Source organism: Squalius cephalus, assembly GCF_949319135.1.
Source record: "Squalius cephalus genome assembly, chromosome: 17".
In the NCBI taxonomy this organism is placed as follows: domain Eukaryota; kingdom Metazoa; phylum Chordata; class Actinopteri; order Cypriniformes; family Leuciscidae; genus Squalius; species Squalius cephalus.
The window spans coordinates 15,641,264-15,659,722 of NC_137138.1; the positions used below are offsets into that span (position 1 = coordinate 15,641,264).

The 18,459-nt window shown below is 36.9% G+C and overlaps 1 protein-coding gene across 4 annotated transcripts in view; it reads left to right on the top strand.

Annotated features, from left to right (window-relative positions):
• The window catches only part of gria4b (glutamate receptor, ionotropic, AMPA 4b), a 90,974-nt gene that overhangs the window by 67,102 nt on the left and 5,413 nt on the right, over positions 1 to 18,459 (top strand). For 3 of the 4 annotated variants that reach the window (XM_079898558.1, XM_079898560.1, XM_079898557.1), the window contains exons 9-13: positions 886 to 996; positions 3,781 to 3,987; positions 4,952 to 5,325; positions 14,922 to 15,120; positions 16,219 to 16,466. In XM_079898558.1, the coding sequence (XP_079754684.1) occupies positions 886 to 996; positions 3,781 to 3,987; positions 4,952 to 5,325; positions 14,922 to 15,120; positions 16,219 to 16,466 (1,139 nt within the window). Of the gene's footprint in view, positions 1 to 885; positions 997 to 1,623; positions 3,326 to 3,780; positions 3,988 to 4,951; positions 5,326 to 14,921; positions 15,121 to 16,218; positions 16,467 to 18,459 lie in introns of those variants that run through there. The other variant, XM_079898559.1, reaches the window with a different exon arrangement.

The following is an 18,459-nucleotide window of genomic DNA, read 5'->3' on the forward strand; positions in this document are numbered from 1 at the left end:
CAGTCGTGAGCCCCGCTTTAGGCGGATGCTGGAGCCTGGCTCTTCTTTCTCCCGTTCATCTGGGTTTCGTAAGGACACGGGCACACGCCGCTGCTCGTGTCTATTCTGCATGGCAGTTTTTCATCCCACAGCAAAATGTTACACACAGCAACATTTAAGCCACCAACATAAAAACATTCCTATTTAGCATCTACATAATCACTTACAGTATAAATTTGAACTACCGTTCAAAGGTTTTTGAAAGAAGTCAGTTATTTGATTAAAAATATCAACTATTTTAATATATTTTAAAATGTAATTTATTCATTTAATGGCAAAGCTTATTTTCAACAGCCATTACTCCAGTCTTCAGTGTAACATGATCCTTCAGTAAATATTTATTATTATTATCAATGTTGAGTTTTTTTTTTTCCTAATTCTTTGATGAATGAAAGTTTAAAAGAACAGCATTTTTTTTTAAAAAATACATTTTGGAAAATTACAAATGTCTTTACTGCCACGTTTAAACCATGCTAAAATAATGTATGTTTCTTTAAAAAAAAAAAAAGCTAACCCCAAACTTTTGAACGGTAGTTTATTTTCTCTGAAAGTTTTAAAGCATAGTTCGTCCAAAAATGATAGTTCAAAAGCCCATATGTCTTTTTTCTTCTGTGAAACACAAAATAAGATATTTAAAATGTATTTTAAGCTGGGGTTTTTTTGTGGACCCCATTAACTTTTATCGTATGGACAGTGTGCAAGATAAAGGATGAATAGTTAGCCCGATTTAGACATCAAATTATTTCTGCTCATTTACACACACTTACCCAAATGAGCAGGCTTGAATGTATTCACTCGCTCTCTGTCGGGTCTGGAGTCTCATTCTCATCACTGTCCCATCTCCAGATCGGATATTGGAATGATGCTGATAAGTTGGTTCTGACCCAGGATCAAGCCTTACTTCCCAATGAAACATCTGGCATGGAGAACAGAACCGTGGTTGTGACGACTATTATGGTGAGTAGCAGCATTTCCTGAGACTTTGACACATTTTACAATTTTTGTTTGTCCTCCATCTGAAAGCTTCCATATACCAAAAGTCCCTCTCATTCACATGGTGAAAAAATGAATTTTCGGCGATGAATTTCTTCATAACATGCACGCACAAAGATTATGATCTGCAAACACTGCAGAAATTCACAGCCGCGCTGTGCTGTTCATCAAAGCACATTTTCTCTCTGTGACCTGTCAGTCATACTGCTGTCCATCTAGATAACCCAAATGTTTTTACGTGTGCTGAATAGCATCTCTCAACATTGCTGTGTAAATGTGTGCTGCCATGGCATTGTGAATACGCCGTGTGCATCATGTGCCTTCTCACGTACTGTCAAAAAGTTACCAGAACTGGTGTCTTGGACTGTATTTTGTTTTCTTACTTTTGTCGACTGTAATCTTATGTCAAAACACTGCATGAATGGGATACATTCTGTATTTTGTGTTTCCTATACATTTTGGAGATCGTAAATTACAGTATTGTCAATGTTTATGCACAGATTCTAGGATGTAGTGGACGTTCAGACACATAATTGGTAAATGCTAAGGTTTTGGAGTGTAGCACCTCAAGCCAAATCCTCCTCTTTTCAGCCCCTGGTGAGGAACCCCTTATTAAGAAACTGAACAGATGATGGACTCTGCAGAGGTGAAATCAAGAACTTACTGAAGCATGGACAGGCAGAGAGACAAATCAGGACTGAGGGCAAAAACATGGATACTACTACCTGAGGCAAAATGAAAGGAACAATGAGAAATCGAGCTGTGGACGAAGACAAAGTCAAGCTCTAATAAGCAACTCAATCATGAATGGAGAAGATGTGATGCCAGAATTGGAAAACTGGATGGACACGTGGAAGCCAATTGAAGTCTTTTCTTTAGCATTTGTATCACGTGTATCGAAACAGAAGAACCAGGTTTTTAGAGCATGCAGGTTTTGTATATATAGCAAGCTGTACATAAAATCATCATTACTGTCCATTTGCATTTATTAAGCATATCATGGATATCCATCAGGAATTCTCATTTTCCCATTGTGCTATATAGACTTTAAAAGAAAATGATCATGATCTTGATGTCTTTCCAAACCTGTATGGCTTTCTTCTGTGGAATTCAAAAAGAAGTTTTGAAGAATGTTCATGCTGCTCATTTTCCATACAATGAATGTGGATGGGGACCAAAAAAAGCACCATGAAAGTATATGTGATATCTGAAAGTCTTTTGAAGTTATACAATGAAATTTAAATCGCTATTTGTATTCAATGGATTATCTTGCCCTGAAAATCTTGGTTGACAGCATTCACCTTCATTGTGTGGAAAAGTTCAGCTCGGACATACAATAAAGGTGGAAAAATAAGATGAAAAAATGAAAGCATCATAAAGGCCTTCAAAATTACTTTAAACAATAGAATGAAATTTAACTTGGTCACCATTCACTTTCATTGTGTGAAAAAGAGCAGCTTGCTATTCTACCCATCTCCTTTTGTGTTCCACAGAGGAGAGAAAGTGGGTTTCGAAACTCAGATGGTGAATAAATGGTTTTCATTTTAGGGTGAATTATTCCTTAAGTTTAGAGGTTGTGCGTGATGAAGGATTTTTATTTGGTCTTTGTAAGAACATGGTTTTGTATACCTGCCTATACACCACCTCATGACGCAAGAATACAGATCGCCCATGTTTGAGGCGTTACCAGCGACAAACGCTAGATTCTTTTTACCTGTAGAAATACACTGCCCAGGAACATCACTGCCCTGTGCTTGTGAAAAAAGATTGGAAGAGAAGGCTGCATTCTCATACATCAAACAAATTTGAGATGAAACGGATCTTCCGTTGACATTCAGTTCGGAGAGCTCTATTTGCTGTGTGTGAAATATTTAATTCTCCCTACTGGGCTTTCTGCCTTTCATCATTTTAGGGTAGCCATATGGCTTAGAAAATATTTGTAAAAAGGGGAAGCAGGTTTTCAGGATTTTTATGTAAATGTTCTGCTGTTTCCTTGCAAGTAAACATTTCTATTTGCTGCTGTACAGCACCTGTATTGTTTTAGATATTGTTTGGTATGACAGTACATCATACTGATGACTAAGAATGACTGTTTATATTCGTGGTGTTGCTTTTTTTGCACAGATGTTCCTTTTTCCTATGAACTGTAATCCTTTATAGGCTTCAGCAATGTAAATTTTAAAGTTATGAGCGAAGTTCTGCATCCTTTTGTGTAACAGATTTGCATAGCAGTTTCCTGATAAATGTTTGAAGGCATGCAATGCAATTGTAATAAATTGTAGTCATGAATTTTATGGGTCAGTTATTATTGCTTTGAATCATGTATAGTACATAATGCACATTTGGTGTGCTTTTTATGATATCTTAATGCTTGTATGAACCCTATTGTTATGGTTTCATACACATTTACCCTGAAAATCTTTGTTTTTATTAAGGAATGTGGAGAATATTGACTCATGTTCATTTAAAAAAGCAATATGTCCTTATTTCAATAGTTTCTTTATGGCTAACATTTGATTAGTAAATCAATCATATACTGTACATGCGAACATAATGGCTTTAATATCTTTAATAACTCTTCTAAAACAGCTATATTTGTCTATAACTCCACAATATATCATATTTAGAATATAGAATGCTAGTGAAATATTACGGCATGGCTAAATTTCAGCACTTTAAACATTTTGCTGGTTTACAAAAGTGTAACATGTTGCCCATTGAAAGTACTTTGTTGTTTTGTTCGTTCAGGAAGGGCCGTATGTAATGCTGAAGAAGAACTGGGAGTTGTACGATGGGAACGAGAAATATGAGGGATACTGCGTGGATCTGGCATTTGAAATTGCTAAACACATTGGTTTCAAGTACCAGATATCCATCGTGCCAGATGGAAAGTATGGAGCTCGGGACCCAGAGACAAAGATCTGGAACGGGATGGTTGGGGAGCTGGTGTACGGGGTAAATTATTTATCTCTTACTTTTTGCAATCTTCTGACTTCAGCATAAAACCAGTATGAGTTTCTTTCTTCTGTTGAACACAAAAGAAGATATTTTAAAGAATGTTGGTAGCCAGACAGGTGACGATAGCCATTGACTTCCATGGTATTTATTTATTTTTTCTATGGAAGTCAATGGCTAGAGCCAACTGTAGCCATTTTTGAGTAAACGTTAAGTTCTGTGTCTGGTGAAGAGGAAAAAAAGAAAGACAACAACCTTTCAGAGGATGATGTTTATTAATGAACACTGCATACAGCCAATGCTTGTCATCTTGTAGATTTTTGCTGAGCCCTGGAAAACGCAACCCAGACGTTTTTTTTTTTTTTTTCTTCCTCTTGAAAGTGTCGGGCAGTTATGAGAAACTTTAATTTCTTTTTTGGATTAGTCTTACGCAGCCCTGACAAGGTCTAAAGTGTCACTAAGTCACCAACAATAATCTAGTTTTTGGATTTACCATGCAGCAAAACGTGCAGCCAGACTTTAAACTCTACAGTTTTTTCTCTCTAGTCCTGTAAGCATTTTTCTTTTTCTTTGCATTGATTAGTTTATCCCTCTCCCCAAAAACTAAACCTCAGTATTAAGCCTCTTGGATTAACTGCTTGGATTTTTTGACATTAATATGCAAAGCCTTGTTCAATTAGAGAAGTTGTAAAATGTGATGCAAGGAGAGGGGGAAATCAGTAGATTATGCTTTATTTTCTCTTTTTATTCACTCCTTTCTCCTCTGAATATAATATTCAAATAGGAGATCTCAGCTTTGAATATAAAAACTGCAAATATTTAGTGTTGCATCGGCTTATCCAGTCAAATGGCTTAGTTAATAAACTTAGCAATGTCATTACGTCTGTTTTGTTTTTAAACAAGTGTGCACAGGAAGTGATTAAAGACAAAGATTGATATGAAACATACTTTTCTTTTGTTCTAGAAAGCGGAAATCGCTGTGGCCCCATTGACTATCACTTTGGTCCGGGAGGAGGTCATAGACTTCTCGAAACCCTTCATGAGCTTGGGCATCTCCATCATGATTAAAAAGCCCCAGAAATCCAAGCCGGGCGTCTTCTCCTTCCTGGACCCGCTGGCCTACGAGATCTGGATGTGCATTGTGTTCGCCTACATAGGCGTTAGCGTAGTGCTCTTCCTGGTCAGCCGCTTCAGCCCGTACGAGTGGCACACCGAGGAGCCCGAGGAGGGCACTGACGGTCTGCCTAGCGACCAGCCCCCCAATGAGTTTGGGATCTTCAACAGTCTCTGGTTCTCCCTGGGAGCCTTCATGCAGCAGGGTTGCGACATCTCGCCCAGGTCAGCAAACTTAAAACACCAAAGAAAAATGTATTGAGAGGACCGTATAAAAAACATATATTGCAGTGGAAATGAACACAGTTAATGTCTCTGATATGGTCATATCTGATACCTGAAATAGTCATTGCTGTAGTTTCCATAGTGATTTGATGACGAGATTTGTCCGAGTCTGAATTAAAGAACACACAGGCAAGCCAAGTGGGAGAACTTGCATTAACGCTCAGTGTTTATTCATCGTGTCTGCTTTGGATCTTTGGGGAGCGGGAAAACAACCAATCACAACCGGCATCACTAAGAACATTTACATACACAATTATAATCCAGCTACTGTGTTTTTTGTAGTTGAGCTGCTGTCTCTCCAAGTATACACTACCATTCAAAAAGATTTTTTTTTTTTTTTAAATGTATACTTTCATTCAGCTAGGATGCATTAAATTGATCAAAAGTGACAAAGATGTTTCAAATGTTTTCTATTTAAAAAAAAGGATTTTTATTCATCAAAGAATGCAAAACAAAAGTGTTATTTTCCACACAAAAAAAAATATTAAGCAGTACTTTTTTTTTTTTTACTGTTTTTTAAAGAAATGTTTCTTAAGCACCAAGTCAGCATATTAGATTGATTTCTGAAGGATCATGTGACACTGAAGTAAAAATTCAGCTCTGTCATCAATAGGGAATAAATCATTTTTGAAGTATGTTAAAATAGAAAAGTTATTTTAATTTGTAGTAATATTTCACAATGTTACTGTTTTTATTGTATTTTGATCAAATAAATGCAGCCTTGGTGAGCAGAAGGGAGACTTCTTTCTAAAACATTAAAATAACTTTTGAATGGTAGTGTACATGACACAACATTTGAAGGATTAAATACATGACAAATTATTGTTGTTGTACTTCAACTGAAATCGAATAGAGTGCATGTAAACGTGTTTACTGATGTGGTCATATTCCATTTGTATTTAGCAAGTGTCTAAAAGGGCAGTTCACCCAAAAATGATGTTATCTTCTAAAACAAGATATTTTTGGGAATATCCATTATCCATTTAAAGAAATTTAGTGGAGTTCAATATTGTTTGAATATTGATAATAAGTTCAATATTGTTTTGGACCCCATTGACATTCATTGTATGGACAAAATCAATTTTGTGCTCCACAGAAAAAAGTCAAACAGGTTTTGAATTTTCATTTTTGGGTGAATTATCACTTGAAACTTACTCTGTATTTACTGAATACATCACCCTTGTCTCACCTGTTCCTCAGTAAGTTATTGAGGTGTCATCCCACTTTTGTCATCCCACATGCACCTTGATGAATTTCACCGTTAGTGAAGCCAGTGGGCGGTCCGGTGTGCTCCGGAACAAGGCGATCGTTCATTGCCCCATTGCTATGTCCCGTTGATGTCCACATATCGCTCGTCTGTCCTGCCGGCTACTTCTCAACTCTCACAGGAAATGTGCTAGTCATTCATCGTTACTCTGTGTGACAGTTTGCTTTTGTTATTTGTCTCTTGCTCCGTCCTTCGCCTGCGGGTTTAAAACATTGGGCTCGCTGCGGCTCTGGCTCTCACTTACACACCCTCTCTTTTCTCTGTGTAATAAGCACCTGCATGACCACGATAGAGCTCTTTAAGAAGTGTTATCAAGAGAAGAGAGAAAAAAACAGGCTTTATTTTTCAGCCCCCACCAGATAAGAAATCACTCATGACAGGCCAAGGGGAAGAGAAGAGCAGTAAAAAGCACAGCACATGGAGGAAGACAGCAGGTACTTAGAGAGCCGTCAAAACCATAGTGTCTATCTTCACTGCTCTATAGCCTGAACATCACAGTGCTGTAGAGGGCCTATGGTTTTAGATTTGGCTTAAGAGGACCCATTTAGGACTTATAAGAATCATGCACGTCATCGTTTTTGCATACAACTAATAAGGATTCATGAATTGGATAGGAGCTAATAAGCGGTGAAAAACAGCAGAAAAAAGCACTTCCATTCATTTTCTTTAGTACATGCCATTAATTCTCTTTAGTCAGCGTTGTGCCTTTACCTCAGTGTTCTTGATTTAGACAAGATGACGCAGTTGCACAGCAGCGTTACCCAGGTGCCGGTACTTGTCCTTTCCTTCTCCTCCTCCTCTTCCCTGTCTAATAGCCTACTGGTTATTCAAATGTGCAGATTTGCTTTCTTTTTCTTAAGCACTTTATAGCTTTATGCATATTTAACAGCTAAAGTGTGTAATTTTTTGATGGTAAAATACTTTGTCCTATCCCACAGCACTGTACTGATTGATTTGATATTCATTTTCACATTCCATTTTCTTGGAGCATAATGGAGCCAAACCCATCTGTCACAGGACAGTTTATAGCCTAAGACAGGGGTTTTCAAACTGGGCTCTGTGAACTTTCCAAGCAGTTGCTAGGAGGGCAAGTTGTTAACCGTAAGAAATAAAAACCAAAGTAGCACATATTTTTTGTGAAAAACCTTTTTCACCATCCTGTTAGTGTAGAAAAAAGATACACATTTAATATAATGAAAAGTAGCCTACGCTTTCCAGATTCAGTTTTGTAATCAAGATGTTGTCTTCATAATATCACAATTAATATTTTAGTTAATATTAATACGTGTTAAGTAGTTGTATATAGGAAAATAATAATGTTTGATTGTTGTTGTTACTATTATTATCACTAATATTAATATTATTATTATTCGTTTCAGATTTAGTAATAATAATACTGGTACTACTACTACTAATAATAATAATACTATTTTGTTGTTGTTGTTGTTGTTGTTATTTGTTTTGGATTTAGTAGAATGACAAAACCATTTATTAAATTTTGCAATCATCATGCTCTCTGTCGTCATAATGTAGCACTTAGAACATTTTTTCCACAGTATTAATTAATCTTTATACAGGAAGATACTGTATTGCTGCCTTTATATTTTAGCAAGTGGATCATCATATTTGGTTTAAGAAAAGTTTGTTATACGTTATTATATTCTATTGTTGTGATGCTAGAAGTGCAGAAATGATACACTTCAGCTTTGGTGGTGTGATAAGAATCATTTACCATTGAAATATTGATTCACTGCACTGGTAGATTAAGGCATTGATTTTGTCATTTTGAGGCATTTTATTTTATTATAATCATTTTTTACTGTCAATCCACAATATAAATAATTCAGTTTCATTTAGCGCCACTCTATTACATGTATACTTCTTGTTCACAGTTTGTAGGGGAGATGGTTGATGAGGATGATGTGGGAATGATGGGTATGAAAATGCTGAGAGCGAGTTGTGTGATGGGGCCGGACAGGGTCATAACTCTTGCCTGTTTTCCCTGTCGTGTTTTTGGCTCAGGCGGGCTGGCAGGTGTCATCAGCAGACAGGTAGAGCATCTTCCTGGGCCTCGGAAACAGCCAGCATCTGGCGTGTGCGCTATTGCGCTGATTTTGTAGTTGTAATGCATGTGGGCAGCAGACCCTATCAGACATGGGAAGATTAAAAAAAACTAATTTTCAGATTCGAACACATGCAGCCTCGGTGAATGGAACTGCATCACAGGATGAACGGGGAATTAAGATATGCTAATGATAGTCATAGGTTCGGTGTGCTGCTTGTAAGATTGGGTCGCGAGTTTTAAAACCTTTCGATAAGCCTTTTCTTGAAGTGTCAAGTCCTTGAAGTGCTTCGGTTGCACTGGCTGGGTAATATTTATTAAAGTGTGTGTGAAGCTGGCGAATGTTTATACGAATGCTTGTGTTTGCAGGTGTAGGATGTATGGAAAATGTGAGGTTGCTGTTGGTCAAAATAAAATATTTTCTTTTTTTCTTAGCATCTATGACAGGATTTCTCTCGTTTTACAAACATGTTTTTTTTTCCTGGTATGTCAAAGAACACTTTTTTTTTTTCTTTTTTTTTCTTTGTCTCTCTCTATCCCCCTCCCTCTATCCCCCTCTCTCTTGCTTTCTTCTTCTGCTCCTACTTTTGTGTTTTATGGTCGATCTTGCTCCAGTAATTGCCTCTATTCACTGACTTCTTTTATTCCTCAGATGGCTTGGGAACGATTGTAGGGCTAGAAGGAAAGAGAGATCATGGGAGTGATGTAAGGATATGATTGACTCACCAGGCCAGTGCTGTAACAGTGACGGAAATGAGAGAAAGGAGATTACGCTACAGCAGAGGAAGCTTTGCCCCAGGTTTTCTCCATGCCAAAATGATCGTTTCAGCCCACAAATCATTTATCTACATAAGACACTCTGGGATAAAAGTTGATACCCTTGAACTGTAATTTCCTTTTTAGATTTATGACTATATACAGATGAAACGCATCCCTGAAGTAGCATGTGATATGTGCTGCATTACAAGTAATGCATGTGACATAGTCAGATGATGCCACAAATAATGCCATTAAATCTGACCTTTTCAAACAAGATAACGTAATTTTTTTCATAATTTTTTTTTTTACAGACAAGTGCAGTTGAATACCTCTCTTTTCTCCATGTTAGAAGCCATAGGGGCATTGTGCGCATGACATGCATTGTAGGAGCAGGCCATGATGGGCAGTGTTCTAGACTAGAGATTGTGTGTCATGGTTATCTGTGACGTTTGGATTTATTTTCTAAAAGCTATTGGTGCTTTAGTGGAATCCAGTCAAACTTGTTTTTTGTAGTGGACAATAATTTGTCTGTTGTCTCAGAGCAGCGGTGGATTTCTCTGCCCTTGAACTCACAGGTGCAACCGCTCTAAATTCAGCTGTTGTCATGACAATAGACCCTTTTCACATTTTCAGGTTTCTCAGAAGCGGAAGTCATCATAGTTGGGTAAACCTTTATAGCGGTGAATAAGAGAACACATTAAATGCATTTTTTGTGTTCCCATTTGCTTTAAATAGCTAAAGTAAAACTCCACAATAGTGTTTTCACAACTTTCAAAAATTGGAAAAAAACAGAGATTGATAATGGCAGTCAGAAGAGAGAAAGATGTCAATTTGACCATCACTCCCACAGCCGCTGTATTAGAAACACCCTCACAGCAGCGTTAACTTTTTTTTTTTTGTAATTTGATGCAAAGGTAATATAATACAAAGTATATGGTTATAAATGTACATTAAACAAAAATTCAAATATAAAAATATTTGCAATTTACGATGCCGTTCAAACATCGCAGTCTGTAAAAAGGGTCCATTGGTGTGAGTCTTGTTTTTTTGTTTGTTGTGAATGAGATGGAGAATAAAAAGGACAGCTGTTAAGACAGTTTGGTCACACTTTAGTTTAGGGTCCAATTCTCATTATTAACTAACTATTAACTATGACTTTTGCCTCAATAAACTCTAATTACTGATTATTAATAGTAAGTAAAGTAGTTGTTAAGTTTAGGTATTGAGTAGGATTAAGGGATGTAGAATAAGATCATGCAGAATAAGGCATTAATATGTGCTTTATAAGTACTAATAAACAACCAATATCCTAGTAATGTGCATGCTAATAAGCAACTAGTTAATAGTGAGGTTAATAGGATCCTAAACTAAAGTGTTACCGATCATTTTTGTCAGAAATGGAACTCAGGGGAGAGAAGCATTGTTTCCAGCGGTTTTGATTCTTGAGTAAATACACTGATTCCACAATTAAAAAGTCATGAAATGCAAAAGTGAGTGATATAGCCTAGGGGCCCCAGGCAGCCACAAAGGGAATGCTAGAAGTTCAACAGAAAAAGATTTTACAAAATGTATTTTTATGTTGTTGTTTTTTATTATTATTGCATTAATATTGATTAAATATTATAGACCTTATGCGCCAGAGAAACGAGGGCACCGCCATCTTTAGAATATTGTCTTTGAACTTCCGTTTTTGCGGTCGCTCTGTATATTTCAATGGCATTGCTGTCCAGGAGTAATTCGCTTTTGAAGTGGATTTACTTAATGTAAAGTTAATGAAAGTTATCATGAGGATTGTAATGTTTAAAGCAGATGACTTAACGAATGTCAGTAGAACGGGAAGATTTTAAAACGAGCCGTTCATTTATAAGTACGCAAGATCGCTGAGAAAACACAGACCGGAAGTCAAAAGACAACGAGCGCAGCGCTGAAAAGGGGCGGGGCTACATAAGGTCTATAGAAAGTTCAAATAATAATTTCTCATACAGATACGTATAAATGGGTTATGCATATAAAAATATATACTATAACATTCAAAAGTCTGGGGTCAGTAAGAATGTTTTTAAAAGGAAATTAATACTTTTATTCAGCAAGGATGTATTAAATTGATTAAAATAAATACTGTTATTTTGAACTGTTATATTCCTCAGAATCCTGAAAAATATATATATATTAAGCAGCACAGCTGTTTTCAACATTGATAATAATAAGAAAAGTATCTTGAGCACCAAATCGGCTTATTGGAATGATTTCTGTAGGATCATGTGACTCTGAAGACTGGAGTGATGAGTAATGGAAATTCAGCTATGCTAACACAGGAATAAATAACATATAAAATATATTAAAATCAAAAATGTATATTTTAAATTACAATAATATTTCATAATGTTGTCCTATTTTTTTGATCATATAAATGGAGCCTTGGTGAGCATAAGAGATTCCTTAAAAGACCCCAAGTTTTTGAACAGTAGTGTAGATACTTTTTTATTTAATTTTAGAAAGTGGATCATCATATTCGAGGATTCTTGACATCAAAACATTGAAAATCTCTGATATAGCCTCTGTAAATGCATACAAACTATGGGGATAAATACTTGACCACTTCCAATGTAAAAAATACCTTCTATTCTCAATGAGAAACGTTTCAGCGTAGCGCAATTTACAAGTAACACATTCAAGTTTCTGTAATGTTAAGGCCATACTGAGACATCCAGGTGTTTGAAGACGCCACATGCTGTATATGACAATGCCAAGAGACAGAAATTGCTTCCAAATAGGAATGGATGTATTTTTAATGAGCTAATGTAAGAGCTTGCTTTTTTTATTTTTCCAATTTGCCAGTGGAAGCGGAGATCAGTAATGTGGAGTATGATTGTGAATGACTCTAGTCTCATGCATGGAGAAATTGATTTGCAGGTATTAAATCTTAATCAGAGCAGTAGAGAGGAGGCCATGAATAAATAAAATACTGGAGGCTCACTGTGGCTGCGGGCAGTGACCTTTCCATTTGTCTACGGCATGTCAAGGTCTCTCCATTCCTTTCTCTCCCGACATGTCTCTCTCTCTCTCTCTCTCTCTCTCTCTCTTTGACTCCCTCACAAGTCTACCCGGGTACACCTTTACAAACCTTTCAGAATGTTATTTAAATTCACCAAGCATTCTTTTGCTCAAATACACACATGCTTATGTGTTCTTTTCGACGAGAAATCTGCATGAAAGCGGCGTAGTATGTAATGCGCAGTCTCACTGACAGTAACACATCCCGTTTCACAGCTCTAATGGCACTCCTTTGATAATAAGCTGCTTTGAGGGATACACTGGTAGTAGTTTGCTTATTTTGTGCTTGTGAGTATGTGTGAAATCCACAGAGACGGTTTGATTCTTATCATTGAGCTGTGATCAGAGGGTCTGTATTACAAGAAATGACATTATGAGGACCAGAGAGAATTCCTATTTGTTCATGGATCATATGTCTTTATGAATGATACTGTATGCCAAGCGGCAGGGCATCAGAGCGGGCCGAGGGGTGACTCACTGGTTTCGCGTCCACTCAATTTAGGCTCTTATTAAATTGCCTTTGTCTCATGAAGTCAAATCGATTAGCCACTGTTAGCGCGAGCCCCGGCGCATCTGATACCCGGACGTCACCGGGCCTGAATGGTGCGTCTGCATGCAGGTTAGTGTTTAGCAGTGACTAATTCTCTTGGATTTTAAGTTACACGGTGTTCTCTGATTCAAACCTCAGGAGGGTGACGGGCGGCCCACCTTGAGTCCATTCTTAAAAGCTAATTATTATAATAACCTCTGCGTCTTAACACAGGAATGTTTCCTTGACAGAGGAAAAAGGAACACAGGCTTGCATAAATTCACAATGACATCCTGTAAACTGATATGCATGGTGAGGTGAGAATTTAAACAGCGTTGGGATTTAACACTTCGCCCCCATCATGGTTGACGTCCCTGCCAGCCCACTCTAAATAGCCAATCTGTCTTCATGGCAACCGGTCGGAGAGATCTCCCTTTTAGTGGAGGAGACCCTCACCTACACAGAGTCAATTAAAAGATCTCTGCACTGAAAGACTGTTTTGACAGACTGAGTTTTATACTATAATCTACTGAAGATCTACAGTACCTTCTGTAGGGTCACTATAGACCTGATTTTTATGGAAGCTTGTTTCCGCCACAGAATACAATTTTTTAAAAGATAATAAAACTTTATTTCTCTTTATTTTATATTTATATTTATTTCTTTTTAGTCAGAATTGCATGATATAAAGTCACAATTGTGAGTTGCGCAATTCTGACTTTTTCTTGCAATTGCGACTTTACGTCTCGCAAATTCGGACTTTTTTCCCCGGAATTGCGACTTATAAAGTCCATTTCGGGGGAAAAATGTTTTTTTCTTAGTTTATATCTCAAAGTTCTGACTTTATAACACACAATTACAAGTTTATATCTCACAATTCTGACTTTATAACACACAATTCTGACTTTATAACACACAATTGCGATTTTATATCGTGCAATTCTGACTTTATAACTCGCAATTCTGAATTAAAAAGAATTGTGAGATGTAAACTCACAATTGTGAGAAAAAAAGTCAGAATTGTGAGAAAAAAAGTCAGAATTGTGAGAAAAAAAGTCAGAATTGTGAGATAAAAAGTCACAATTACCTTTTTTATTTTTTATTCTGCTGCGGAAACAAGCTTCCATAGATTTTAAAAAGAAACGTTCTACAAAAAAAGTTTTGTTATTTATTAACTCACCATCATGTCTTCATTTTTTTTTCAGGATTTTTTTATGGATTGAAAGAATAACAACATTTATTTGAAAATCTGTGAAAACGGTGACAGCATGCACATGCGTTTTACGTGTTTAGTCTATAGGTGGGCGTGTTTGAATACGAATATGCGCAGACGCGTAGTCATTCTTTACAAAGTGACATCACCAACAACTTGTCTGGCATGCATAATATAGCGCTTTTAGTCGTTTTCGCGTATCCGTGAGAATGGGGATGATTTTGATAAGGTTGTCATCTGCACAAAGAAAAAACAATTCCGTTTTTAGCACATCGTTGTCGTGTAATCATACCCTCGGTCAATTTAATGTGTCTGCTGAAGAAAAGTATTAATTTCTTTTTAAAAAAGGACATTGACTTTTGAACGATTGTGTACCTGGAAGAAATAACATTATACATGTTTGAAACAATTAACAAACAATTGCTTTACATTTTATTTGTAATTTTTTAATGGTTAAAAGTTAACAAATGTTTCTGACAAAATATTTCTCTCCTTTTCTCCTCCTCCCCCCGCCTCCTCGTGTTTTTCTCCTTTACCCTTCTTTTTTTTTCCAATGTTATCCTTTCTTTCATTGCACTGTCATTCACCGCTCCTTCAAACTCTCCTTGAATGGTAATTTTCCTCTCCACTCTCTCCCTTTCCGGCGGTGTAGGTCTCTATCTGGACGCATCGTGGGTGGAGTGTGGTGGTTTTTCACCCTCATCATCATCTCCTCCTACACAGCCAACCTGGCTGCTTTCCTCACTGTGGAGAGGATGGTGTCGCCCATTGAGAGCGCTGAGGACCTGGCCAAGCAGACAGACATAGCGTATGGTACTCTTGACTCAGGCTCCACCAAAGAGTTCTTCAGGGTGAGTGGGCAAAGCTAATGGGTTGAGGGGAGGGCGGCAGTGTTTTGTTAAGGGGGGTGAAAGGAATAAATGACTCCAAAACGAGATGACTTCAAGTGCTGGATTAGAAGAAAAAAGAGATTCAGTGAAAACCCACAGATTAATAAACCAATCTTAGAAAATATGTTTTTAATTATAAAGTACACCAGGGGTTCTCAGTCCACAACTTTTTTGGTCCACAACTAATTTTTTTTATTTTATTTTATTCTTGTAACCCCACATCCACATCACAGAATTAAACTTTAATGCTATATCTTATATGTATAATTACAAAACTGGCAATCAAGAACAGGTTTTACTACTTTATATACATTTTTCATTGTCAATTAAGTTCACTTTTATGATGCAGATAATATTGAAACCTACATTTGACAATATTTAATGTAAAAAATTATATATAAATAAATATATATGGCCTATGAAAATAAAAATTACAGTTATTTGTTATTTATAGGATGTATTTATTAATAATGTAATTATTATACTGTATACTGTAATTACTGTCATTTTTTGGTGTTTTAAAGAAGTCTCTTATGCTCACCAAGGCTGCTTTTATTACATCAACAAATACAGTAAAATATTATTTCAATTTAAAAAAAATATCTTCAGTATCACACGAACCTTCAGAAATCATTCTAATATGCTGATTTGCTGCTCAAGAAATATTTGTTATCAATGTTGAAATGGATTGTTTGATGAATAGAAAGTTCAAGAGCAGCATTTATTTGAAATGGAAATATTTAGTAATATTATAAATGTTTTACTGTCACTTTTGATCAATTTAACGTGTCCTTGCTGAATAAGCGTATTCAAAACAATCTTACTGACCTCAAAATTTTGAACAGTATATTAACTGAAGTGTATATTAATTTATAATTCATAGATGAGTTTGTTCATTTATAAATGTTAAATGTTAATTTCATTCATGAAAATCTCCCGCGATCCCACAAGTCTGAGAACCTCTGATCTGTAATTCAATGTCTAATTAAGTAATCGGCACCCTCCACACTTTCCCTGCACACTTCACTTGCATTCTATACCTTTTCCCCCAATTTTCAGAGGTCAAAGATCGCCGTTTATGAGAAAATGTGGAGCTACATGAAGTCGGCCGAGCCCACGGTGTTCACGAAGACCACGGGAGAGGGCGTGGCACGGGTGAGAAAGTCCAAAGGGAAGTACGCCTTCCTGCTGGAGTCCACAATGAACGAGTACACGGAGCAGCGCAAACCCTGCGACACCATGAAAGTGGGAGGCAACCTGGACTCCAAAGGCTACGGGGTGGCCACGCCCAAGGGCTCACAGTTAAGGTGGGTGGAGTAGTATAACAATATGTCATGTGTTGTTATGGTATTCCACCTTCCCTGGCGTGCCTATTTCTATTTTTCTATTCTTTCGTTTTGCTTTTCTCATGTGTTTTTGTGTGCAGTTAAAGGTCTTGAATACGTAGTGCTATATGTTTTTGTTTTTGTTTTTTTAATGTAGCCTCAAGCAGGTGATATCAAACTAATGCATGCATGTAAATGCCACTGACTTTTTGAGATGAAATGTCTGGATGTTTAACAAAGAATGTGAATTTCGGACAAGCCTGTGAATATTCTGCCTAGTCTGACGCTACCTAAATCTCTTTCCCACATAGACTGGGAGGTACAGACATTAAAGGGGTCATGAACTGGATAATTTTATTATTTTATAATGTGTCTTGGGGTGCCCTTATAATGTTAGTATGATTTTTACTTTTTTTTTTTTTTTTTCATAATTTAGAAATAAAAGACGTTTTCCTAGCCTGATTTTAGCCTCTGATTTGAACGCTCTGTTTGAAGGGGCGTGTCTGCTAGCATTACATGTGTAACTCTCTCTCGAAGGACCCTATTTTAACGGTCTAAAACGCAAGTATCAAATGCGGAATGCAAGTAACTTTGTGGGCGGATCTCGGGCGCTGTTGCTATTATACCGGCGGGATAAAGGACTCTTGCGCCCAACGCAAATCTAAAATGGGTTGGTCTGAAATAGCTACATTACTCATAGGTGTGGTTTGGGCGTAACATAAACCAATCTGTGTAGATGAGAGAAGCAAAGTGTATGCGTGTTGTGCACACACTACATTATGGCCAAGCATGCGCCCTTAAAATAGCATCTGAATAATGCGCCACTGATTTTAGACTAGGTTTTTCCTGGTCTGTGGCGGAATTGTTTTCTGAAACTGCAAAATAGCACCAGGGAACATTTGCACCAGAATGATTATAGCAATTATATTTAGATCTATTCCCAACACATGAAAGGTTGCAATGATGAGCATTGAGCAGATGAAAGACAGTCTGTTGATCGCGTGAATGAAGTGATCTCATCACTGCAACGTAATTTCTGCACTTTCACGAATGCTTTCACCAAATAACAATGCAAACAGTGGGCGGCACCAAAGACGTGGTGATGTAGAGGTAGGCGTTGATCTTTCTCTGCCCTTTGACATCATAAGTCACCACTTTTGAGATCCTGTCGTTTTCTAGCCTTGGTTTCAATAAAAGCTGTTTTTGGAATAACAAGGACGTTTTTAGTTTTGAAACTTACAGTATATTTTTAAAGTATAACGACCTCTTAACTGTCAAAAGATCAAGGAAAATTCTCAGTTCATGACCACTTTAAAAAAAGCACTAAAATATAGCATGAAGCATGTACAGAAAGGCTGAGAAGAGTCAATGACAGATGACGGTAGCTCCCATGATCAGCCATTTTGTTGAGGAGTTACCATGGTCTGTCTGACTCTTCTCCTGATACCGGGGGGAAGAACATCCAATGGCGTAGCAGCTTTTCTCCTGCTGTTGTGATGTCAGACCAGTGCAGGAGATTCACATGGCTTCAGATCTACAGCACAGTGCCCTTAATGCTCTTCTTTCTCTTCCCCTCCTCAGCTCAGATGTGTCTCACTACATTCTTTCCCTGTCCCGTTCTTTGTTCCTGTGGGCTGTGTGTTTATTAATGTTGCATTCAGGATAAACTGCATTCAGGATAAACCTCTCTTGAATCATTCCCATCATATACATTTGACCCTTAACTAGATCATAGATTAGCTAGATCAGACTTATACAATGGAGTCCAAAAAGTCCACATCATAAATATTTATTAATTTATTTACTGAAGTTTTAGGATTTTGATTTTGATATATTATTATTATTATTATTATTATTAAATATTTAAATGTATTTATTAATGTTCATATTAATATGACTAAATCCATGAATTTTGAAATTTTTTTTGTTATTGAAAATATGTTTTAGGTTTGTGTAATTTAAAACAAAATTATTT